Source organism: Ranitomeya variabilis, chromosome 4 (assembly GCF_051348905.1).
Source record: "Ranitomeya variabilis isolate aRanVar5 chromosome 4, aRanVar5.hap1, whole genome shotgun sequence".
Lineage (NCBI taxonomy): Eukaryota > Metazoa > Chordata > Amphibia > Anura > Dendrobatidae > Ranitomeya > Ranitomeya variabilis.
The window spans coordinates 355,168,774-355,196,163 of NC_135235.1; the positions used below are offsets into that span (position 1 = coordinate 355,168,774).

The 27,390-nt window shown below is 45.5% G+C and overlaps 1 protein-coding gene across 5 annotated transcripts in view; it reads right to left on the reverse strand.

The window, feature by feature from the left end:
- LOC143764762 (C-Jun-amino-terminal kinase-interacting protein 4-like) overlaps positions 1–27,390 on the reverse strand; it is a 951,487-nt gene that overhangs the window by 701,210 nt on the left and 222,887 nt on the right. For all 5 annotated transcript variants that reach the window (XM_077250696.1, XM_077250698.1, XM_077250699.1 and 2 more), the window contains exons 6-8: positions 20,851–20,926; positions 3,506–3,596; positions 369–496 (exon numbers count right to left, since the gene is read on the reverse strand). In XM_077250696.1, the coding sequence (XP_077106811.1) occupies positions 369–496; positions 3,506–3,596; positions 20,851–20,926 (295 nt within the window). The remainder of the gene's footprint in view (positions 1–368; positions 497–3,505; positions 3,597–20,850; positions 20,927–27,390) is intronic.

Below are 27,390 nucleotides of genomic sequence, written 5' to 3' on the forward strand. Positions count from 1 at the left end.
TTACAGGAAAGAGACAGAACAGAGGACATTATCACAGGTTGGAAGCCAGGATGGAAGACATTACTACACGAAGAGGCTGGTATGAGGAACATTATTTCACGAAGGGGCCAGGACAGAGGACATTATTACCAAATGGGGCCAGGATTGGGAACATTATTACAAGGGCCTGTCCATCTGACCAACATGCTCGTGGAGGCCTAGCGCCCGGGTCACAGTATGGTAATTATTTTTGATGGAATAACACAAACATGTTATTGTGCTACCTATACATCTACTTGTTTGTGATGGGGCAACTTATTTGATGATATTTGCCACAAAAATAATGATTACAATTTCTAGCAACGCCCTGATAAGACAAGACAGAATACCTTGTAAGTCAGCACCCTCATCGACATCTGCAATAAACTCTGGACTGGTTCCAAACATCTCAGCAAAAAGTGAATCATTGTTCCGGTCAGGTGCTTCCTCTTCTAGATCAGAAATACCTTTTGGCGTACTGGAGTGGGGGCACAAAATCACAGAAATGTTTGTATATTAAATACTACAACTAAAGCAGAGTATGCAAATAAGAACATACACAAGTCATTGGGAAAAGAGCAGCATTCTGAGGATTTTTCATAGCAACCACCACCATTTTGCATTTATCTTCAGTCTTGTGATAACTGTGGCTAAACCTGTCCAAAATTTGTATTCTGAGTATCTCTGGTCACCACTGTGGGATTTTAAGATGCATTGTGATGTAACAATTGTCAGATCTTGCATTTTGTCCTTGGGTACAAAAATGTTAGTTTACAAATACAGGCATTTTTTTGTCATTGACTATTTGGCCATATGACCTCATCCTCCCTTTCAGTTTCTGTCCTGTTTCTCCAGCATAGACCATAATAAAACATTTTGGGCCCAGAATCCAGTACACATCCAGATTAAGGCTATGTGCACACCATGCAGATTTAGTGCAGTTCTGCAGCGTGCAGCGTTTTTTTTCTGCAGCAGAAACGCTGCAGAACTGCACTGTGATTTACAGTACAATGTAAATCAATGTGAAAAAAAAAGCTGTGCAGAAAAATCCGTGCAGAAACGCTGCAGATTTCAAAGAAGTGCATGTCACTTCTTTTCTGCAGTTCTGCAGCGTTTATGCACCCATTGACTCCCATTTTGTGGGTCAAATCCGCATAAAAACTGCAGATGTAAATACCATCTGCAGATTTTATGCGGATTTGGGTGTCAAAACCGCAGCAGAAGGAAGTGACGTCAGTGATGTGGAGGAAGTGTGTGGGCGGAGTGTAGCGAAAATGGAGTCGTAAGGGAAAAAATGGTATGTATAGTGTCTGTGTGTGTGTGTGTGTCTCTGTCTGTGTGTGTGTCTGTCTGTCAGTAGTGACTCATTGTAGTCATTCGTCGGGTGGGACTACTTCTCCCATCGAAATGTGATGATGGGAGAGTTGTCCTATCGTCAGGCGACTGATTACAATGGGTTAAAAACACAAACACACATATAACATGTAGTACATACTCACCAAATAAGTCCCTGAAGGCCACCATCCACGATCATCCTTGTCCCAAAATAATAATAAAAAAAAAATTAAATCTTTTCCGTCGTAATCCATAGTATAGGTTGTCCCACGACGTCCTCCGGTGATACACTGCAGGAGTTAATCGCTCCTGCAGTGTATCGGAGCTGCCCGTTCGTTTCCTGGAGTTAAATGAACTCCGGGAGCTCACTTTACGGCAATTGAACTGCCGTGAAATCTCTCACGCAGCAGTGTCGTAAAGCGAGAGTCCCGGAGTTCATTGAACTCCGGTAAACTCGCGCGCATGCGCAGGCACACTGCAGGAGCTTTAGCTTTAGCCATGGAGAGCAGTCACATCTCCTGGTGTGGCTGTTCTCCATGGCAGATCGTCGTGGGACACTTGATATTAATGGACTACGTCGGAAAAGACTACAGATCATCAAGGGATTTGTAAGTATGGTAAAATTTAGAATATTAAAATACTTTTTCCTGTGTCTTTTTTTTGTGTTCAGTAATTTGGGGTTAATAATGGAGAGGCGTCTTATAGATGCCTCTCCATTATTAACTGGGGTTAACGTCACCTTACAATGTCAAGGTGACATTAGCCCCTTATTACCCACCGCTACACGGGAGTGGGAAGAGAGAGGCTAAGCGCCAGATTTGGCGCATCTTAGAGATGCACCATTTCTGGTGTGGCTGCAGGCTGGTAGTTGTAGCTGGGGGGGGCAATATCCATGGCCCCTCTCTAGGCTTATGAATATCAGCCCGCAGCAGGCTGCGTAGCCTTTCTGGCTATAAAATATAGGGGGACCCCACATCATTTTTTTTTGGGGGGTCCCCCTCTTTTAATAGCCAGTAAAGGCTACGCAGACAGCTGCGGGCTGATATTCATAGCAGGCTACAAATATTGGCCCCCAGCCGTTGGCTTTCCCCCTCTGGCGCAGAAAATTGCGCGGGAGCCCACGCCGTTTTTTTCCGTTTTTTTTTTTTTTTTTTTTTTTTTTTAATTCAACGCTCATAAAGGCTTCTTTCACACTTGCGTCGGTAGGGGTCCGTCGCTATGCGTCGGGCCGACGTACCGACGCACGTTGTGAAATTTGATTGAGATTGAAAAGAGGTTGGACTAGGAAATGACATCATGTAAATATATATATATATTTTAAAACTTTATTTCTCTTTATTTAGCTTTAAAAAAAGATGACAAATCAGCATAAAAAACGCACAAAAAACGCACTACAAAACTGCACCAAAACTGCACTGCAAAAAACGCATAAAAAACGCATAAAAAACGCATAAAAAACGCAGGAATTGTCAGCTGCGTTTTCTGCCAGAAGATGCAGATTTTGTGCAGATTTTGTGCAGAAAATTCTGCACCAAGTCTGCATCGTGTGCACATACCCTAAGTCTATATTTATCGGTCACACAGATAACAACCTAAATAAACAAATACCAAGACCATTCTGGAGAACATGCATTTGAAGAATATACTTTATACAGCTGTGTATGGGCTTGGTATTTACAAGGACGCCGAGAATTAGGAATCCCAACTAATTTAAAGGGGTTGTCAACTCTTTTGCATATTGATGGACTACCCTCAGATTAGTTTACAATCAGATGACTGCACATCTGCCCCTACTTGAATGAACAGAAGTGGATCTGCAGTATCTATATCATTGATGAAGCTCTGCAACGGATCACATTCTGTCACCGCCAACACCGGGAACAGCTAAGTGGTGGGGTTGCCAGATGTCACACCCGAACTGATCTGAAACTGATAACCTATCTTAAAGATTTATCATCAAGTATAAAAATGGTGACAACTCCATTAACACATAATGTTAATTAAAATAAAAAAAAGTTTGTAACACTCTTGCATTAGGAATGAATAGAGAATAAGAATTGAAAGATTATCTTCTCTGAAACAGTGTTCAATTTCCAATAAATTTCCATCAACACAATAGCAAAATATAACATCTGTTAATAAAAACTCTAACCTTGCTTCAGAAGCTTCTATCTGTAGCTTCAGTTCTGGAGTAGAATTAACAATATCATCAATGACTGATGGAACTCTCGGCAGGGGAGAATCTAGAAAACACATAGCAATTAGTTTTGTTAATGCATTATTAAAAGACACAAAAATAATAGACATCAATGTAGTTCACTTACAAACTGAGTAAAAAGCTCTTTGATATAGGTCGATATTTGGCAGAACGAGTGTTTGAGCACAAGTTCCTGATCACTGGCCCATTTAGACAGTAAGTCTCCCCCCCCCCCCAAAAAAAAAAAAGAGCACACTGTCTTTCGATGGCTAATCGCATTTCTATGCCAGTATAATAAAAAAAATGATAACTTTGTATAGTGTTAGCCATAACATTATTTTCCCATGCTCATATGGGGGTTGTACCCTGCTGTTTTCCTCCTTTTGTAGCCCAGGAGGCTTCTCCTTGTGATTCTTGTGGCTCTGTCAATCTGTTCATCTATTACCATGGATGGTATCCTTGTAGCAATGTATTCCTCATTGATAACAGGCGTAGTTTTCCCTTCTTCACTGTCTGAATGTATCTCAGAGGTTGACTGCAGATGTATTTTTTGTTGTCTTGGATTGTCTTGTGTCTTGGATGAAAGCTGTTCCATCCAATATTTGCAAGTGGGTTTACTGTTAATTGTTATTTTATGGTATGGATTTTGATGTATATGGTCCTGCCCAAAAAATGGATTTTGAAAAGTTGAGTGTGAGCCCCTTTCCATCCACCTCATGTACAAATGTCTTGTAAATAAGTGTGCTCCTGCCTCAGTCATTAAAGGGAAGGTGCCACCAGTTTTTTTGTAGTTTGTTTTTTTGTGAAATTAAGCTTAAAATAGTAAATAAAATGTATTAATGCAATGTTTGCACTGTTTGCAAACATTTCTATATGAAACATATTATAGATTTTCTAACAAATATATATATTGACCACTAGGGGTCATTTTCCGTTTTAGACCTCAAGCAGCCTTATAGTAAGACTTACCAGCTTTACTGTTAGCTGGAAAATTGGGGCAGTAACTGCTGACATCACCATTTCCCTCCCTTTTGGGTGGTCTAGTATCCCTGGGGCAGAATGAAGAGCAGCATCACAGGGCAGAGCCATTTTGTGTGTGACTGCCATGTGATCTGCTATCACAAGCAGTTACTGCATCAGAAACACAGCTACAGAGTTTACAAAAGAGCAGAACACAGTGGGCTCAGCAGCATGGTGGACTGGAGGTAGAGTGAAGACATGTGGTGTGTATGGAGCAGCATTATCTGAGCAGAGCTGTCTGTGACTCATCCCTCAGTAAGATAAGAAGGAGATCCAGGTCTGCAGCGAATGACCAGGCAATGTGGAGGGAGGGGAGAGATACATTGGTATGGCTGAGAAAGACTGATGGGAGAGAGACATGTGGAATGATGAGTAAGACATGTAAAATGATGAGTGAGACACATATGGAGCATGATGTGGAGAGAGATACACATGGAACAGCAGGGGTGAGACACATGGAGCGTGAAGAGGAGAGAGACATGTAGTATGATGAGAGACATATGGAGTGTGATGGAGAGAGATACACATGGAATAGCAGGGGTGAGACACTCTGATGATTTTGATGCGTTTCCGCAGCGTTTTTGGATGCGCGGAATTGCATAAAACCCGCAGTGTAGCGCACAACCAATGTTAGTCAATGGGAAATTGAGAATTGTTGTGCACATGCTGCGGAAAAATACGCGCAGATTTGCAGGGTTTTATTTTCCGCAGCACGTCAATTCTTTTTGCGGATCTGCAGCGTTTCTGCACCCATTGACTACCATTGGGTCAGGCAAATCCGCAGCAAAACTGCAGGTGTAAAAATCTGAGGTTTTGCTGCGGAGTTGCGTGCGATAAACGCTGCGGAGGAGGAAGTGTGTGGGTGGAGACTGTGAACTGTGAATATGTGCGTGTCTGTGTGCGGGTGTCCGTGTGTATCTGCGTGTGTGTTTTTTTATCAGGAGACTGAGGGCGTTGCACAGTTAGCTGACTAATAAAGATGAACGTGTGTAGTGTTTTATTTCATTAAAATACTTTATTCTGGCTGTGTGTTTATTTAACCACTTAACAACTATAGGATTAGTAATGGATAGGTGTCTTATTGACACCTCTCCATTACTAAGCCGGCTTGATGTCACCTTACAATATAAAGGTAACATTAACCCCACAAATATTACCCATATGACACCTCTACAGGGTAGTGGGAAGAGAGAGGCTAAGTGCCGGAATTGGCGCATCTTAGAGATGCGCCATTTCAGGGGTGGCTTTGAGCTGGTGTTTGTAGCTGGGGAAGGGGGTGGGTGCAATATCCATGGCCCCTTCTTAGGCTATTAACATCAGCCCGCAGCTGTCTGCATAGCCTGTCTGGTTATTAATTATAGGGGGACCCCACGTTGTTTTTTGGGGGGTCCCCCTTTTTTAATAGACATTAAAGGCTAAATATACAGCTGCGGGCTGATATTCATAGCCTGGGAAGATCCAAGGGTATTAACCCCTTCCTAGGCTATAAACATCATATAGTTCTCACATAATACTGCCATATAGATCACACATATTGGTGCCATATAGTTCTCATACCATCATATAGATCACACATACCGCCACAGTGTTCTCATATAATACCGCCATATACTTCTCACATAATACTGCCATATAGATCACACATAATACTGTTATATAAGATCACACACAACACCATGTAGATCACACATAAAACCACCATATAATTGCCACATAATAATGCCACATAGATCACACAATCTCACAATATAGTTATCATATAATAGTCATATATTTTTTTTACATTATTCCACCATACTGATCAAACATAATACCACCATAAAGATCACATATAATACTGTCATATAGATCACACATAATGCCATAATACAGATCACACAATACTTGTTCGCACCAAGTGTAGTCTATATGACTTTAATATGTAAAAAATATATATGGTGGCATCATGTGTGATCTATATGGCAGTATTATGTAATAAATATATATGGCGGTATAATGTGTGTTTTTTATGGGAGTATTATGTGATAAATAGATATGGCAGCATTATGTGTGATCCATATGGCAGTGTGCTGGTCTATGGGGGGGTCATAGAGAGATATACGGTGGAGGGAGCAGAGTATTTCAGGAAAGCAGTGTGCTGGTCAATGTGGGGAGTGTGCGCACGCTGACGCTCACGCGCTGACACACACACAACTGTATACTTAGCCTTTACTGGCTATTAAAATGGGGGACCCCAAACAAAATAAATTACGTGGGGTCCCCCTATAATAACCAGCAAAGGTTATGCAAACAGCTGCAGGATATTAATAGCCTAGGAAGGGGCCATGGATATTGCCCCCCCAAGGCTAAAAATCATCAGCTCTCAGCCGCCCCAGAAATGGCGCATCTATTAGATGTGTCTTTTCTGGCACTTTGCCCGGCTCTTCCCACTTGCCCTGTAGCGGTGGCAAGTTGGTTTCATATTTGTGGGGTTGATGTCACCTTTCTATTGTCAGGTGACATCAAACCCACAGCTTAGTAATGGAGAGGCGTATATGAGACACCTATCCATTACTAATCCTATAGTTGTATTGTAAATAAAGACACAGCCCGAATAAAGTCCTTTCTTAATCTTAATTAAACTATACTTACTGAACGCATAATCGCCGAATTCCTCGTCTCCTGCAACAAAAATAAAATTAACCACAAATATTCCTCACCTGCCTGCTGAGAAGATAATCCATAATGTCCCACGACGATCCTGATCACTTTGAGAGCAGTCACATCAGTGATTTGACTGCTCTCAAAGACAGCCGGCGATAGACTGACAGGATGAGATCGCCCCCTGCAGTGGATCACTGCACCACCGTGAGCATATTTATATATTTTTTTTTTATGTGAATGTGTATGTAATGTAATTTTTTTTTTTTTTTAAACTGTGAGCACAGGTAGCGGCAGATGATACTACTCTCCCATCAGACATAGCCCAATGGGAGCAGTAGTCTCATCGGTCTGCGCCTGCTTTTTTACCGCAGGTCACCGCTGTAGGTCACAGTCAGCTGCGGAATCACACTGACATCTGCCAGCATGATCCTGCAGTGCTGTGACCGACAGTACCGGCGGTAGCATTACCGCAGGTGACAGTGACAGCTGTGGGGGTCACGCTGACATGCGACAGCATGACCCCCACAGCTCCTGTTATCGCAAGCACTGAGCTGTGTGCAATGGGGAAAGACATGCAAGGGGAGAGGAGTGCATAGGAGCGAGAGCGAACAGGCACAGGGGGATGGAGAGCACACAAGGGGAGAGAGACAGCACCCATTGGGAGAGACAGTCACCTCCAGAGTCACAGAGGGAGATATATAGGGGAAGGAGCAGGGTGACTGCAGCACAGAGTATTTCAGGAGAGCAGTGGGCTGGTCTATGGGAGATCACAGAAGAGATATATGGGGGAAGGTTATGTGATCCCTGCTGTGTGCACGCTACTTCTCTCCTGTTTTGTGACTAACACTCTTGCCATCCCCCCTTCCCCCACCTTAATCCCTGTCCTGTCAGCTGCCCTGTTCTCTCTCACCAGGTGTCAGCTCCCTCTCTGCAGGCTGTGAATGCAGCTTACCTGAGATCTCCGGAACTGTGTGTGAGGAGGCGGAGACCGAGCAGGAGAAGGACACAGGGCAGCGTGTGAAAGCAGAGGATGTCTGCCCAGGACGTGCAGTGCCTGGAGTACAGAGGAGCACGGAGGTAAATCACCCGCACTCCCCACTCTCCAGCCTTCGGCTCCAGTGAGCGCTTCTGTCCTGCGATAGAGAGTAAGTGGAGCTCGGCAGATAGCACTGGGCTATAATAAAATGGCAGCTAGTCACACCTACAGCAGTGAATTGTGCAGCCCACAGAGGTGTGCCCAGCTCACTGCTAATGCTGCTCCAATGTTAGAGATAGGAGATAATAGACTGGCGCTGACCCTATGACCATGGGGTGCCGTAAAATGACACTGTTCAGTGTCGTGAACTGCTGTGAAACCAAGATGTCAGCCCCCAGTGCCTTCTTTAAACTCATATAACACACGAAATCTGTTTCACATGCATTTAAAACTTGGTTATAGCAGCATGTTATGCTACATTACAGTGATTTATTAATGATCTACAAACGCGGTACCTTCCCTTTAATGTAGAAACTTGACTGATCACGTGGCCTAGGAGCTTATTTATGGCTAGGCAATAAAGCCATCATTCCTACAAATGTTTTTTTGGCATAACAGTATTCACATATATTATGCAAGTCTAAAGGCATAGCTTTTCAGCAGCACATCTCCCTGTAAGAGCAGACAAGTGCTGCTGGCTACCAAACAATTGTGATAGAGAATTTTTAAGAGAGGTTTTTTCTTCCCCATCAGAGAAAAAATGATGGGTAGTGGGTGCTAATTAAGAAGAAAACCCCAATGTGGATATAAAAATTAACTTTTAATGTACACAATTAAAATAGAACACCACAAACACCATACAATTAAAAGGTGCACTCTAGGTTCACCCAACAATTCGGGCCCTTATCTCGGTTCCAGTCTCCAGAGGAGGCTGGCACCCTAGTTAATTATATTGTTTTGTTCTATTTTAATTGTGTACATTACAAGTAAATTTTTATATTCACTTTTGGATTTTCTTATGTTCCCCATCAGAGAGCAACACAAAGTAGGGAAAGAGACCTTGATTTCAGCTGTGTTTTGTGTACTTAGTTTCTAGCTGTAGTTGTGATAGAACACTTATCTGTTATATCTGTTGAAGCTCTTCCAATCCTCTCAAAGTTTCAGCTTTGAAGTCCTCTATGAGCTACAGTTCGCTCCACACTATACCAATGATTGGCAGCTTTCCGCTTCTTCAGAATTTAGGTATAAAGCCGTCGATCAATGTTGGGCACACAGTTAGATCATCATATAAAAGACAAGGAGCCCAGTATGTGACAAAGCACTGGAATCAGTGTCTCAATCCCTATATTATGCCTTGCTCAGATTGAAAAGCTTAAGTCTGATGTTAGATTCCCTTTAATGATCATCTAACCCCTATTCAGTTTACATGGCTTAAACAATCCCTCTTCGACATTTAATTTCCTGCCTCATTTGGGCAGACAATCTGCCACTGAAAATGCGACTTATTTCTCAAACAGTCAATCACCAGTGGGTAAAAAAAGGACACAAATAATCTTGGTCGGTCCACCTCCACAAAACAATGTATCATCCTTATGGCAGAATTAAAGGGGTTATTCCATAATACTTATCACCTATTTACAGAATAGATGTTCAATGTCTGACCTGTCTTGTGCCCTTAATTTGAATGCAGCAGTGACAAGTGCATTCTGCCGCCCCCTTCATTGTCCTCAGCAGGGTTGAGCGAAACGGGTCGTTCATTTTCAAAAGTCGCCGACTTTTGGCTAAGTCGGCGTCTCATGAAACCCGATCCGACCCCTGTGCTTGTCGGCCATGCGGTACGCGACTTTCGCGCCAAAGTCGCGTTTCAATGACGCGAAAAGCGCCATTTCTCAGCCAATGAAGGTGAACGCAGAGTGTGGGCAGCGTGATGACATAGATCCTGGTCCCCACCATCTTAGAGAAGGGCATTGCAGTGATTGGCTTGCTGTCTGCGGCGTCACAGGGGCTATAAAGGGGCGTTCCCGCCGACCGCCATCTTACTGCTGCTGATCTGAGCTTAGGGACAGGTTGCTGCCGCTTCGTCAGAAGCAGGGATAGCGTTAGGCAGGGTCCACTAACTACCAAACCGCTTGTGCTGTAGCGATTTCCACTGTCCAATACCACCTTTTGTTTGCAGGACAGTGGAAGCTACATTTTTTTTTCCTCAGCGCTGTAGCTCATTGGGCTGCCCTAGAAGGCTCCCTGATAGCTGTATTGCTGTGTGTACGCCACTGTGGAAACCAACTGCTTTTTTCAAAGCACATATCCTCTTGTTCCTTCCTTTCTGCACAGCTATCTTTTTTGTTTGTCCACACTTTTTATTTAATTTGTGCATCAGTCCACTCCTATTGCTGCCTGCCATACCTGGCTTAGATTACTGCAGGGAGATAGTAATTGTATGACAGTCCCTGTTTTTTTTTTTTGTTTTTTTTTTTGTGGGAGATTAAGATTGGCATTTCTGCTACAGTGCCATCCCTGTGTGTGCCATCTCTCACTGAGTGGGCCATAGAAAGCCTATTTATTTTTTCCGGGATTTGTGTTCTAAATTCTACCTCAACACAAAAACACTACATCAATCAGTGGGAGAAAAATATTGGCCTCAGTCAGGGCTTGTGTGCCACTCCTGTGTGTGCTATCTCTCATTCAGTGGGCTATAGAAAGCCTATTTATTTTTTTATTTTTTTTTTGTTATTATTTGGTTTCTAAAGTCTCCCTGAAAAAAAAAAAAAAAATACATAAAAAAACAGTGGGAGAGTAATATTGCCCTTTCAGCTTGTGTGCCAGTCTTGACTCCTGGGTGTGCCACCTCTCTCTCTCTAATTGTGGGCCATAGAAAGCCTATTTATTTTTTCCGTGATTTGTGTTCTAAATTCTACCTCAACACAAAAACACTACATCAATCAGTGGGAGAAAAATATTGGCCTCAGTCAGGGCTTGTGTGCCACTCCTGTGTGTGCTATCTCTCATTCAGTGGGCTATAGAAAGCCTATTTATTTTTTTATTTTTTTTTGTTATTATTTGGTTTCTAAAGTCTCCCTGAAAAAAAAAAAAATACATAAAAAAACAGTGGGAGAGTAATATTGCCCTTTCAGCTTGTGTGCCAGTCTTGACTCCTGGGTGTGCCACCTCTCTCTCTAATTGTGGGCCATAGAAAGCCTATTTATTTTTTCCGTGATTTGTGTTCTAAATTCTACCTCAACACAAAAACACTACATCAATCAGTGGGAGAAAAATATTGGCCTCAGTCAGGGCTTGTGTGCCACTCCTGTGTGTGCTATCTCTCATTCAGTGGGCTATAGAAAGCCTATTTATTTTTTTTATTTTTTTTTGTTATTATTTGGTTTCTAAAGTCTCCCTGAAAAAAAAAAAAATACATAAAAAACACAGTGGGAGAGTAATATTGCCCTTTCAGCTTGTGTGCCAGTCTTGACTCCTGGGTGTGCCACCTCTCTCTCTCTCTCAATCAGTGGGCCATAGAAAGGCTATATTTTTTTTTATTATTAGTATTTGGTTTCTAAATTGTCCCTGAAAAAAACATTTTATCTTATTTGGTTTCTAAAGTCTCCCTGAGAAAAAAAAAATAAAAAAAAAAATTAGGTGGGAGAATAATATTGACATTAGTGCTTGAGTGACAGTCCTGCGTGTGTGTCATCTCTGTGATTTTGTGCCACAGAAAACAGTGTGTAACATTGTGCCTGATTTCCCTTGTGGTCTCACCAACCTGTTAAGAGATATAGAAATCATACTGAAGTTATAGCTCACCGTGTAAGTTGTTTGACAGCAACAAATAAAGTTACTTTGGTTAATTTTTTAAAACAATGAGGAAGTCTGGTGCAAGAGGTCGTGGCCGTGGGCGTTCATTGTCAGCTGGTAATGATGGTAGTGGTAGTGGAGCATCAGGTGGTCGTGGGGATAAAAATATTCCACCTAAATCTGGAGCTGTGGAGCCAGTTTCGTCGTCTGGCTACACAAGGCCTCGAACGCTCTCTTTTCTGGGAGTAGGAAAAACACTTTTAAAGCCGGAGCAGCAACAGCAAGTTTTGGCTTACATTGCAGACTCAGCCTCTAGCTCTTTTGCCTCCTCTTCTGAAAGTGGTAAATGTAAAAGCAGCGCGTCGCTTGTGGATGTTCACGGTCAGGGACAAGTCGCTTCCTTGTCCTCCTCTGCAAAAACTACAACAAGAGAGAAGGATGCAGCAGGCGACACAACAGGTCACTCCATGGAGCTCTTTACACATACCGTCCCTGGCTTAGAAAGTGAAACACTTAACAGGCCATTACAAGTAGATTCTGACATGGAGTGCACTGATGCACAGCCACAGCCAGAGTACTATGCTGCTCCTTTGACTCAGACCACCACATTGCCATCTCAGGGTACAGATCCACAATCAGACCCTGATGAGACTATGTTGCCCCGCCACGAACGCTATACCACACACCGACACAGTGACACAGACGAAGTTGCACACGAGCTCGAAGAGGAGGTAATAGATGACCCGGTTCTTGACCCCGATTGGCAGCCATTGGGGGAACAGGGTGCAGGCAGCAGTAGTTCAGAAGCGGAGGTGGAGGAGGGGCCGCAGCAGGCATCAACATCGCAACAGGTTCCATCTGCCGTGCCCTTATCTGGCCTAAAACGCGTGTCAAAGCCAAAACCTGTTGGAGCACAGCGTTGCCATCCGGTTAAAGCTCAGTCTGCAATCCCTGAAAAGGGATCCGATGCTAGGAAGAGTGCAGTCTGGCATTTTTTTAAACAACATCCAATTGATCAGCGCAAAGTCATCTGTCAAAAATGTTCAACTAGCTTAAGCAGAGGTCAGAATCTGAAAAGTCTCAATACTAGTTGCATGCATAGACACTTAACCACCATGCATTTTCAAGCATGGACTAACTACCAAACGTCCCTTAAGGTTGTAGCACCCTCGGCCAATGAAGCTACTCATCAACGCAACATCCCTTCCGTCACTGTAAGGCCACCATTTTCCGCACCACCGGCAGTATCTGTGCAGGTTTCTTTGACAGCCAAAAGCAGTCAGGGTCAGGGAATCACCAGTTTTGTAGGAGGAAATATTGCATCTAGGGCACCGGCGGAAACAATACCGTCTCCAACCGTCTCTCAGTCTGCCATGTCCACCGGCACACCCGCAAGTTCCACGATCTCCATCTCTCCAGTTCAGCTCACACTACATGAGACTCTGGTTAGAAAAAGGAAGTACTTATCCTCGCATCCGCGTACACAGGGTTTTAACGCCCACATAGCTAGACTAATCTCGTTAGAGATGATGCCCTACCGGTTAGTTGAAAGCGAATCTTTCAAAGCCCTGATGGAGTACGCTGAACCACGATACGAGCTACCCAGTCGACACTTTTTTTCCAGAAAAGCCATCCCAGCCCTGCACCAGCATGTTAAACAGCGCATCGTCCATGCACTCAGGCAATCTGTGAGTACAAAGGTGCACCTGACTACAGATGCATGGACCAGTAGGCATGGCCAGGGACGTTATGTGTCCATCACGGCACACTGGGTGAATGTGGTGGATGCAGGGTCCACAGGGGACATCAATTTAGGGACAGTTGTGCCTAGCCCACGGTCTAGGAAACAGTTGGCTGTAGGCGTTAGCAACCCCTCCTCCTCCTCCTCCTCGTCCTCCTGCAGAAGCTACAGCTCTTCCACAGACCGCAGTCGGCCAACCACTCCATCGGCAGATGACACTGTTGCACACCAGTTGTCCCATTATGGGCCAGCTACTGGCAAGCGTCAGCAGGCTGTATTGGCTATGAAGTGTTTGGGCGACAACAGACACACCGCGGAAGTTCTGTCCGAGTTCTTGCAACAAGAAACACAGTCGTGGCTGGGCACAGTAGATCTCGAGGCAGGCAAGGTAGTAAGTGATAACGGAAGGAATTTCATGGCTGCCATCTCCCTTTCCCAACTGAAACACATTCCTTGCCTGGCTCACACCTTAAACCTGGTGGTGCAGTGCTTATTGAAAACTTATCCTGGGTTCTCCGACCTGCTCCTCAAAGTGCGTGGACTTTGCTCACATATCCGACGTTCGCCTGTACACGCCAGCCGTATGCAGAACTATCAGCGGTCTTTGAACCTTCCCCAGCATCGCCTAATCATAGACGTTGCAACAAGGTGGAACTCAACACTGCACATGCTTCAGAGACTGTGCCAAAAGAGGCGGGCTGTTATGTTTTTGTGGGAGGATACACATACACTGGCAGGCAGTAGGATGGCAGACATGGAGTTGTCAGCTGTGCAGTGGTCGAACATACAAGACATGTGTCAAGTCCTTCAGTGTTTTGAGGAATGCACACGGCTGGTTAGTGCAGACAACGCCGTAATAAGCATGAGCATCCCCCTAATGCGTCTGCTGATGCAAAGTTTGACGCACATAAAGGAGCAGGCGTCTGCACCAGAGGAAGAGGAAAGCCTTGATGACAGTCAGCCATTGTCTGGTCAGGGCAGTGTACAGGACGAGGTAGCGGGCGAAGAGGAGGTGGAGGACGAGGAGGATGATGGGGATGAGTATATTTTTAATGCGGAACCTTTCCCGGGGGCACAGGAAATTGGTTGCGTGTCAAGGCCGGGTTCTGGTTTTTTGAGGGACACAAGTGACGTAGATTTGCCTGCAACTGCCCCTCACCCAATCACAACCGGAGATTTGACAACTGGAACTTTGGCCCACATGGCGGATTATGCCTTACGTATCCTAAAAAGGGACACACGCATTACAAAAATGATGAACGATGACGATTACTGGTTGGCCTGCCTCCTTGATCCACGTTATAAAGGCAAATTGCAAAATATTATGCCACATGAGAACTTGGAACTAATATTAGCAACCAAACAATCAACTCTTGTTGACCGTTTGCTTCAGGCATTCCCAGCACACAGCGCACGTGTTTGTTCTCACACGAGCTCAAGGGGGCAGCAGACTAGGAGTGTTAGGGGTGCACACATCAGAAGTGGCGTTGGACAGAGGGGTTTTCTGACCAGGTTGTGGAGTGATTTTGCTATGACCGCAGACAGGACAGGTACTGCTGCATCAATTGAAAGTGACAGGAGACAACATTTGTCCAGTATGGTTACTAACTATTTTTCATCCCTTATCGATGTTCTCCCTCAACCGTCATTCCCATTTGATTACTGGGCATCAAAATTAAACACCTGGCCAGAATTGGCAGAATATGCATTGCAGGAGCTTGCTTGCCCGGCAGCAAGTGTCCTATCAGAAAGAGTATTCAGTGCTGCAGGTTCAATATTAACCGAAAAAAGGACTCGTCTGGCTACCCAAAATGTTGACGATCTAACATTCATTAAAATGAACCACAACTGGATTTTGAAATCTTTTGCCCCACCTTGCCCGGCCGACACCTAGCTTTCCTATGAAAAGCTCTTGCCTGTGGACTACTGTGAATTACTTTTCTAATGTCTAATTTTCTGCAGCTGATTGTCCAGCATACGACATGTTTACACCTCCCTAAATGGCCAAACTCCCCACACGGGGCCGTGGTATCGCGACTTGGCGCAAGCACCCGTGAGACTGCTGTTTGTCTAAAGAGGTGGGTGTACTCGCTTTTGGTCGACGGCATTGCTACTGGGTTCCTCATAGTACAATAAAGTGTCTCTGGCGGTGGTGGTGCGCACCCAACGTCAGACACACTGTTGTAACATGAGGGGCCTTGGGCCTGTACCGCCGGCCACAAGAGAGTTCACCCACCCCCAGGTCAAACATTGCTCTACCACTTCCACAGTTATCTCTCACACTTCCACCAATGTAAAGTCTATGCGCTGACATCCTTCCATACCTGCCACTGACAATACCATTGTGTTGACATGTATGATGGTACTTAACATAGTCAGGGGCAGTGTCCTCTATTTACCACAGTAAATACTTTGCGCAAAATTAGTAGGTCTGAAACAACGCAGAGGATCCCACCCCTGAACCTAATGATTGCACCCTTTAGTGTTTTTGTTTTGTTTTAATGCGAGACATTCACATTTAGTTGTTGTTTTGGACTACTAACTGGCAGACACTCATTACAATCGGCCTCCACTGACCAGACCACTGCTGCCCGTGTACCCCTGGAACTAATAATAAAGTGCCTACAGCCAGCCTATTTTTTTATGTTAGGCCTTCGAAGCCTGTCTGCGGTCCCTCCTTCCACTAGGCCTCCACTGACCAGACCACTGCTGCCCGTGTACCCCTGGAACTAATAATAAAGTGCCTACAGCCAGCCCATTTTTTTATGTTAGGCCTTCGAAGCCTTTCTGCGATCCCTCCTTCCACTAGGCCTCCACTGACCAGACCACTGCTGCCCGTGTACCCCTGGAACTAATAATAAAGTGCCTACAGCCAGCCCATTTTATTATGTTAGGCCTTTGAAGCCTGTCTGCGGTCCCTCCTTCCACTAGGCCTCCACTGACCAGACCACTGCTGCCCGTGTACCCCTGGAACTAATAATAAAGTGCCTACAGCCAGCCCATTTTTTTATGTTAGGCCTTTGAAGCCTGTCTGCGGTCCCTCCTTCCACTAGGCCTCCACTGACAAGACCACTGCTGCCCGTGTACCCCTGGAACTAATAATAAAGTGCCTACAGCCAGCCCATTTTATTATGTTAGGCCTTTGAAGCCTGTCTGCGGTCCCTCCTTCCACTAGGCCTCCACTGACCAGACCACTGCTGCCCGTGTACCCCTGGAACTAATAATAAAGTGCCTACAGCCAGCCCATTTTTTTATGTTAGGCCTTCGAAGCCTTTCTGCGATCCCTCCTTCCACTAGGCCTCCACTGACCAGACCACTGCTGCCCGTGTACCCCTGGAACTAATAATAAAGTGCCTACAGCCAGCCCATTTTATTATGTTAGGCCTTTGAAGCCTGTCTGCGGTCCCTCCTTCCACTAGGCCTCCACTGACCAGACCACTGCTGCCCGTGTACCCCTGGAACTAATAATAAAGTGCCTACAGCCAGCCTATTTTTTTATGTTAGGCCTTTGAAGCCTGTCTGCGGTCCCTCCTTCCACTAGGCCTCCACTGACCAGACCACTGCTGCCCGTGTACCCCTGGAACTAATAATAAAGTGCCTACAGCCAGCCCATTTTATTATGTTAGGCCTTTGAAGCCTGTCTGCGGTCCCTCCTTCCACTAGGCCTCCACTGACCAGACCACTGCTGCCCGTGTACCCCTGGAACTAATAATAAAGTGCCTACAGCCAGCCCATTTTTTTATGTTAGGCCTTTGAAGCCTGTCTGCGGTCCCTCCTTCCACTAGGCCTCCACTGACCAGACCACTGCTGCCCGTGTACCCCTGGAACTAATAATAAAGTGCCTACAGCCAGCCCATTTTATTATGTTAGGCCTTTGAAGCCTGTCTGCGGTCCCTCCTTCCACTAGGCCTCCACTGACCAGACCACTGCTGCCCGTGTACCCCTGGAACTAATAATAAAGTGCCTACAGCCAGCCCATTTTTTTATGTTAGGCCTTCGAAGCCTGTCTGTGGTCCCTCCTTCCACTAGGCCTCCACTGACCAGACCACTGCTGCCCGTGTACCCCTGGAACCAATTATAAAGTGCCTACAGCCTATTTTTTTATTTAATTTAATATTAATAAAGCCAGGATGAACTACGATATACCACGCTATGAGCTACACAGTTGACAATTCTTTTGCGTGAAAAGCCATCCCACCCCTCCACCTGCATGTTAAAGACCGCATTGTCCTTGCATTCTGTCAATTTGTCAGTCCAAAGGTATACCTGACAACAGACACATGGACCTGTAGGCCTGGCCACGGAAGGTTTACATGTCCTTTGTGGCTCAATGGGTTAATGCATTGGATGCATGGTCCACACAGGGGACAGCCTGCAAAGTCTGTCTGCAGTCCCTAATTCAAGTTGTCCTCAACTGAATAAAGCTGAGCTTCAACCTTCAGTTCCAAACATACAACAAAAAACTGGTACAAAACAAAATGTGGCCTCCAGCTACAAAAACTTTCTCCTACAAGTAGTTAACTGACAGTTTTTTTTCCTGTGAAAACACAGATATGGCATCCAACGACGAGTGTTGTCCTGTCTCGTCTTCTTTATATTATTGCCAAGAAGCTGCAACTGAATAAAGCTGTGCTTCAACCTTCTGTTCCAAACATACAACAAAAAACTGGTACAATACAAAATGTGGCCTCCAGCTACAAAAACTTTCTCCTACAAGTAGTTAAGTGACAGTTTTTTTACCTGTGAAAACACAGATATGGCATCCAACGATGAGTGTTGTCCTGTCTCGTCTTCTTTATATTATTGCCAAGAAGCTGCAACTGAATAAAGCTGTGCTCCAACCTTCTGTTCCAAATTACCATTTTTAAAACTGAAATTGACTTTTCCGGCCTACTAAAGGTGTCTGCCCCTGCCTGGTGTTGTCCTCAACTGAATAAAGCTGTGCTCCAACCTTCTGTTCCAAATTACCATTTTTAAAACTGAAATTGACTTTTCCGGCCTACTAAAGGTGTCTGCCCCTGCCTGGTGTGGTCCTCAACTGAATAAAGCTGTGCTCCAACCTTCTGTTCCAAATTACCATTTTTAAAACTGAAATTGACTTTTCCGGCCTACTAAAGGTGTCTGCCCCTGCCTGGTGTGGTCCTCAACTGAATAAAGCTGTGCTCCAACCTTCTGTTCCAAATTACCATTTTAAAAATGCAATTGGCTGTTCCGGCCTACTAAAGGTGTCTGCCCCTGCCTGGTGTGGTCCTCAACTGAATAAAGCTGTGCTTCAACCTTCTGTTCCAAATTACCATTTTTAAAAATGAAATTGGCTTTTCCGGCCTACTAGAGGTGTCTGCCCCTGCCTGGTGTGGTCCTCAACTGAATAAAGCTGTGCTCCAACCTTCTGTTCCAAATTACCATTTTTAAAACTGAAATTGACTTTTCCGGCCTACTAAAGGTGTCTGCCCCTGCCTGGTGTGGTCCTCAACTGAATAAAGCTGTGCTCCAACCTTCTGTTCCAAATTACCATTTTAAAAATGCAATTGGCTGTTCCGGCCTACTAAAGGTGTCTGCCCCTGCCTGGTGTGGTCCTCAACTGAATAAAGCTGTGCTCCAACCTTCTGTTCCAAATTACCATTTTTAAAAATGAAATTGGCTTTTCCGGCCTACTAGAGGTGTCTGCCCCTGCCTGGTGTGGTCCTCAACTGAATAAAGCTGTGCTCCAACCTTCTGTTCCAAATTACCATTTTTAAAACTGAAATTGGCTTTTCCAGCCTACTAACGGTGTCTGCCCCTCCCTGGTGTTGTCCTCAACTGAACAAAGCTGAGCTTCCACATTCTGGCTTTCGGCCTATACTATCAGATATTAAACTGCATTTGGCCTACTAGTGTGGTTAGGCCCTTGAAACAGTGTCTGCTGCTCTTGGGTTTGCTACTCCACTGAACAAAGCAATGCCGCCTGTTTAGTCCTGTTACCAATTTTGAACTGCATTTAGCCTACTTTATTCTTTGGCCCTATATCTGTTTCCTCCTCATCCTGCCCATTGCCCAGCCACTGCTAGATGAGTCTGCTGGTACATTGACCTAGACCACTACATTCCCCTTGTACTCTACACAGCCAGAATCTGACCCTGCTGAAAGTAAGGTTCCCCCTCCCGCATGTTATACCACCTTACACAGGGACAAAGAGGAAGGTGCAGATGAAAGTGCAGGTTCCTTCATCAGGTGGGGGGGGGGCATACTCGTTGGCGACGTCACTGGCACAGGGCCCCTCAGAGTACGCCAAAGTGTCGCTGCTGGTGGGAGGCGCCCCCGCCATGCAAACACACCGCCGTACTTTGAGGGGCCCTGTGCCAGTGTCAATGCGAACGAGTGGGCCCCCCCTGCTTGCTCAGGATCACAGCACTTGCAACGTTGAAATACTTACCTCTCCCTGCAACACCGCCGTGACGTAGTCCGCATTTCCTGGGCCCACGAAAAACTTGAGCCAGCCCTACTCCCCCCACAACTTTTGCCAAATGACCCCCAATTTCCTATGCCCAACTATTATTATAAAGTTAATTAAGATTGACAAGCTTCAGAAACAAGAATGGATGTTTTTGGCATTAAAATGGGCACTGTAGGTGTTTTCCTGGCCTCCACTCACTGCCGACTATGCTTCCCCATTGACTTGCATTGGGTTTCGTGTTTCGGTCGATCCCCGACTTTTAGCGATAATCGGCCGACTGCACTCGACTCGACTCTGGACAAAATCGGGTTTCACAAAACCAGACTCGATCTTAAAAAAATTAAAGTCGCTCAACTCTAGTCCTCAGCAATCTCCAGCAAATCCATGGTCCACGAATGGGACAGGATGATTCCACTGGTACATAATGTCCACTACTGTCCTCAAACAAGGGACACACAGTGGAGAGACCTAAGCTGTTTTTCCGGGGTGCATTCTGTGTTAAAGCATGATTTATGATTTTTTTTTAATTATGTTATGCTTTAGAAGTTGGAACTGAAGGGCAAAAAGAATAATCCAATAAAAGTGTGCCCTAGTCACGTGCCGTTAAGGTGCGTGGTTAAAATTTTACAAAAATCCTATGTATCCCTCCATCCATCGCAGTTCATAGGCCCAGTGATTGTCCTGCCTGTCCATACCTTCAGCTTGTGGAGGCCGCTCATCTTTTAGTGGACTGGTAAATGTGATCACAGTTTTGCACTCTTCAGTTGGAACCTGTTAGAGAAGTAATAGAACAAATTGAGATTTTTACTGGTATAGTTCATAAAAACAATGCAATGAAGTAAAGGAAGCAGTGCAGTCCTGTAATATCAGTGCAGTAGCGTAGTCCAGTATTAGGGAGAGAGAAAGAGAAAGAAAGAGAAAGTAAAAGTAAAACAGAAATAAAAATTAAAGACATGGAGTGAGAAAAGCGATCAGCTACAATTAAGGGGAACCTGTCACCCCGTTTTTTCAATATGAGGTAAAAATAGTGTTCAATAGGGCCTGAGCTGTGCTGTACAATAGTGCCTTTATTATCCCCGGATTCCCCACCTTTGCTGTAAAGTCGCTGTTTTCGACTGTCAATCACACAGGTCTGGTCAAATGGGCGTGGTGAAATCGCTGTTTCTCCCCCACCTCTTGTTTTTCTTCCCGGCGTTGGCGTACTGGTTCGCAGCTACGCATTACAGTCTCTTCACTGTAACCGCTGTGCAATGCATACTGCGCATGCACAGCCGAATGCACTGCGCAACGGTACAAAAAAGAGCGCGATCTGTGCTATTCACCGGTTTATCGGCACGCGCGGGCGCAGATGGAGATCGCGGCGGCCATTTTCCTGAAGCCCCGGGAAGCAGAGCACTCCATCTGCACACGCGCGGCCTCAGGAAGATGGCCGCCACCACTGATAAACCGGTGAATAGCACAGATCACGCTCTTTTTTGTACCGTTGCGCAGTGCATTCGGCTGCTGCGCATGCACAGTATTTATTGCACAGTGGTTACAGTGAAGAGACTGTAATGCGCAGCCGCGAACCACTACGCCAATGCCGGGAAGAAAAGCAAGAGGTGGGGGAGAAACAGCGATTTCACCATGCCCATTTGACCAGACCTGCGTGATTGACAGCCGAAAACGGCGAATTTACTAAGGTATTTTGGCAGCAAAGGTGGGGAATCAGGGGATAATAAAGGCACTATTGTACAGCACAGCTCAGGCCCTATTGAACACTATGTTTACCTCATATTGAAAAAACGGGGTGACAGGTTCCCTTTAAGGGAAAATACAGATCTCCGAGGAAAGTAATGGTTATTTAGTGCTTGCTTAAATAATTATCCCTCCGTCAGGAACAATGGATCTGACAGGCGCAGCTCTTCTACTTTCATTTCTCCCTTCTCACCAGATTTTCAGGAAATCTCCCTCTAGATAGTCTCCTGGCTCTAGCTGCTGTGTGAAACCTGATATCACAGTTGGTCTGCAGAGCTTCAGGAAGGAAGATATAGCTGTGCTGGCTTCTCAGGCTCATTGGTCCCGAACACATCACACTTTATAAGGTTGGAATGTAATGTTTTTAGTCATTACTATTGCTTATTTAGCTTGTTTTATGAAAAATGAAAGTGTGCTTGGTGGGAGTTTTGAAATTTGTGTATATCAAAGTTATTACTTTTATGTTGAGTAAATGGGTTTGTTTTGCACCTGATAATGTGTAGTCTCTTTTATTACATCCCTATGAAGGTCTCTGATCACTTTTAGATCACTGAAATTGAGAAAATTAGATATTCCAAGCATTTTTCTAGCCTGTGCTTGACACGCACATTGTTCCATTACGAGTTAGTGCGAATATTGTTCCTGACGGAAGGGTTGTCCTGCCTTAGAGTATGTTCCGGCGGTCAGTAAAAGCTGCAGGTTGGGAGCTGCGTACATCCGCAGCGTCCAACCCGCAGCGGCCAGATGTTACAGAATAGTGCAAGGACGCCTCCAGCTTCCCTGCAGAGAAAAACATGCGACACGTCTTTTTCTAGACCGCAGAATGTCTATTTATCTTGCGGAGATGCTAAGACTTTGCAAGACAAATGTCCCCGTTCAATGAACACATGCGGAATCACCTGCATTCAAAGCCGACAGCGCTTCGGATGGAGCGGACATGTGCTGTGTCCGAAGCGCTGCCGGTTCCTGACCGTGGGAACATACCCTTAGGTACAAGCCTGCAGTCACTATGAAACTGTAGACTTGCGTGTTGTGAGGACTCTCCAATGCTGGTAGCGGGTCAGGTGCCAACTAGACGTGTGCGGTCTCGTTCAATGCAAGAGTTTTAAGAGAGGCAGGACAAGTCAAGTTGCAAAGTGGCCGAGTGTATGCAAATCACGTAATTGAGGTCCCACACCGGAGAATCCTTACAGCGTGCAATGTGCACTATGCGAGTATTCACAAGTATGCAGTCACACAGCTTAAGACTGGACAAGCCCTTTAATGTAAGAACTAATAGACATAGACAATGACACAAGTGCTCTGAAGACAATACATATACTGTGAGCCCACCTGAGACAGGGAAAAAAAAATCACACATATATACTGATGAAAAAGGCTTTGACTGAGAACCATACAATCAGTGCAAGCTCAAAATACTTGATTTTTAAAGTTATACCCAGGGGTGCACCTATAATGAGGCAACTTGAGCTTGTTGCCTCAGGCGGCGCCACCTGCTGGGCGGCAGTGGGAGCGCTCAGTGCAGGAGACTGATGCACAAAGTCCTGAGCATTGCTCCTGTGCAGAGCTCAGTGCTGCCTCCAGCAATGGCTCCTCTGTCTTTTCTCCCCCTCACCCCCCGGGCTGATCAGGACATGAGCAGTGAGGGATAAAGCAGGAGGAGCTCGGAGCCAAAAATCTCCTCAGTGTGTGACAATTACAGTGGTCAGTAGGTGGCAGCGTCACAAATTGATGCTGCCCCCTCCTGGCTCCAGATGTTGGGCTGCTCTCACCCCCAGCCCCCACCGCTCCTGAGAATAGCTGCTGACCCTGCCTGCTGGTACCTCTGTACACTGTCGCTTCCATAACTCCTTCCTAGTTCCTCTGAGATCACAGGAGGCAGTCGGACCAAGAAGAGGAGGAGGGGGAGATCTGCACAGACTCGTAGAGGAGGCAGCAGCTCCCTGTGTCCTCTGCCCCTGGTGACCTGGGATGGGGCGAGCAGTGACGGCTCTGCTGCAGCACACGTGAGTATATGGAATGTCATTTATAGTGTATGTAATAACGTGTATAGTGTCTGCTTTCCTGTGTGTTAATGGATAAAGAGGTTTCTTGTGTATGTAATAGTGTATCTGTAGTGTGTAGTGTACAGCATGAGTTTCTCTGTTTATAAATGAGGGTATTTGGCTATACTGCCTGTGATTTTTGAGTATGATCAGGCGAACCCACAATTGTCTCTGCTTGGCAGAATCCCACATAGAAAATCCCCCCCCCCCACCAATAACAATCCTTTGCATATATCCAGCACTGTGTAACCTGTGCGCTGCCCTGAGTATCTGGAGTCCTGTCCAGTAATGTACTGGGGTGCAGGCAGTGCAGTGCTGGTGTATATGATGTGCGCTCACCTGAGTATCCGGAGTCCTGTCCAGTAATGTGCTGGGGTGCAGGCAGTGCGGTGCTGGTGTATGTGATGTGCGCTCTCTTGAGTATCCGGAGTTCTGTCCAGTACTGTGCTGTGGTGCGGGCAGTGTGGTGCTGGTGTATGTGATATGCGCTACCCTGAGTATCCGGAGTCCTGTCCAGTACTGTGCTGTGGTGCGGGCAGTGCGGTGCTGGTGTATGTGATGTGTGCTCACCTGAGTATCCAGAGTCCTCTCCAGTAATGTGCTGGGGTGCAGGCAGTGCAGTACTGGTGTGTGTGATGTGCGCTCCCCTGACTATCCGGAGTCCTGTCCAGTAATGTGCTGGGGTGCAGGCAGTCCGGTGCTGGTGTATGTGATGTGTGCTCCGCTGAGTATCCGGAGTCCTGTCCAGTAATGTGCTGGGGTGCAGGTGGTGCGGTGCTGGTGTGCATGATGTTATCAGTGCAGACGATCGCGGTGCCCTCTGGTACCCACCACCTGTATGTTCTGCAGTTATCGTCCCTCACATTATCACACCTCAGCTAGAATGTCCGCTCTGTGGAACATCTCCTGAAGGCTCGTGCATGATTCCAGAGCTCTGGTCATTCTAGCAATGGACCTAATAGTCCAGGCAGTGGTGACCACGGTCATTTCACTATATATAGATGTAGTGATGAGTCCGGGTTTAGGTTCCTCTGTGACTGAGAATCATGTCGGTTCCGCCAAAGTCTCTTTTTTTCTTTGTTTGACTAAACTATTACAGATAGGACACGCAGGCTGATATCAGAGATTTCTGTTGAGAACAATATGTTTTGCTGACATTGCACAATGACCTAATGACTGTGGTGGACTCTTTTGTGCAGTTCCTCTGTTGGATAATGGTATTAAGTTAAATGCCTTTGATCAGAATGTCGGCTTAACATGGTCCAATAATCTCACAAGAGAATCGGAGCACACTGAGGAGAAGATGGAGGAAGTAATTCTCTATCTTCTTTATCTTATCACTTTGCGGAAATCAGACTGCACTCAGATGTCATCCGAGTGCAGTCCAATGTTTGCCTGCACTGATTTGAATGTTTGCATGCCGTCCAATATACCCTGCTACTCAGCATTCTGTGATTTTTTTTTCTCCTGCCAATTCAGTATGAGAAGAAGACACTAGTCTCCTAGAAATCCCATCCTCACTATGCTTCTCCCCGCCGCAGTGTTATTTTAGCTGCAGTGCAGGTTTTGGGACTTCTGCATCACCGCAGCATGTTAATTTCATGCTGCGGAGTCAGAAGAGATCGCCATCGGGTGAATGTGGGGAGAAGCCACCCTGCACCCACAGCAGATCGTGAGTACGGGGCAGCTGCGGTCTCCCTGCGATCACCCGCGGGTCCCCACAGGTCCGGAGACACTGCTTCCAAGATGCAGCCCCTCCAGATGTTGAGCACATACCCTAAGGCTATGTTCACACACTGCATTTATGTGTTTTCGCCCATAGCACGCTGCAAAAGCAGGTTTCACTTTCTGCAAATAAATAAAACCAACGTGTGTTCACAGCTATAAAAAATGCAGGTTTAGATGAGCATAAAACCAAGGTAAAAAAGCAGCAAAACCTTCCATGTGTGAACACCCTGTCTAAAGAGGAGGAGCGAGGGGAGAATACATATTATATACTTCATTTATTGGCCAATAGACCTGTCAGAGGGGGGCACCGAAATCTCCTCATTTGCATTAGATGTAAACCATTTTCTCAGGAAATTGTCCTGTTCTCGTCTGTATTTTACCGGAGGGGAGCCCTTATACCACTATATAGCAGCTTAGTATGCATCTTGGGGGTCACTCACTTCCTTTTTACGTAGTGGTGTTACCATTTTTTGGAATGTAGAAATTTGAAGGGGCGCAATACGGTACGTGGGCCGGTGGGGTCTGGTGGGGGGCCAATTAGAACTAATGCTGTGGGGCCCCATAATTTCTATGTACGCCCCAGGTGCAGGATGCATTGTACCATTCACATACGTCTCTGCTGCAGGACTGACTGGCCATAACTTCCACACCACGTCCAATGTCGCCCCTTGGTACCTACAGGCATCCAGCCATGTTTCTCCCGAGCGGTGGTTGGTCGATGGCGCTCATCCTCCTTCCCGCTCCCACATCCCTCGCCCAACCCAACTGGAAGACCCCTATTAGCCCCGGACAGCCCTGTGTGTGGCACTTGTGATTGGCTAAGCTTTCGGGACATTAAGGCTTGGTCTGTTGGAGAAGACGTGCAATTTTTTACCGATTTAACAAATTTGCTCAAGGGGCGCCATTTTGCAGTTTGTCTCAGGCAGCAGAGAGGCTAGATTCACCCCTGGTTATACCCTTGCTGAGAATACACGTGTGCAAATTTTGTCAGTCTGGAAAATGAACACACATTGCATTAGAAATTGATGCACATTTCTATAACAACATGCTTGAACATGTTGTGCACATGGCATTCATCTTGTCCTGCTGCCCTGCAATAATCATGCACATCAGTGCAGGGTGGAAGGAGGGAGAACTTTGCAGTTGAAAACTCTCTCAGATTTGGCGCAGTCATTTTAATAGTCAAAGTCGGAAACAGCCAGACCTCCCTGACTGCGGAGTATTTAAAAGCAAAGACATTTTTCCTAACAAAACTGAGGCCTATAGTGTTAAAAATACATTACTAATACTTCACATTAAATTTTATTTCGAAATACTCAAATATTTATGTAAAGAAAAAAAAGTCCAAAAACTGTGAGAAAGTACGTCAAATCAGGTGAGACTTGCATGCATCTCACTGACATTTTGGTGATGACTTAAGCAAATAATTACATGATTCAAACTTTGCTCATCTGTGGTGATCTAGTAGTCTAGGCCATAATAGTGATGATGACATAAGAACCTGGGAACAACCAGATCATTTATCTGCAGCAGAAATAGCACATGAAATAGAATACAACATTTTAACATTAGAAGAACAATGTTTAGTTTGAACTGAAGCCAAACCACTCACACACATGGAGTAGGACACATGGAAATACAGAGCAAAAGAAACCTGGAACAGCTGCCTGTGGCAAGCAAACTACAGATCTTTTTTTTCATGGAACTGGCTGCTTTAGTTAACTG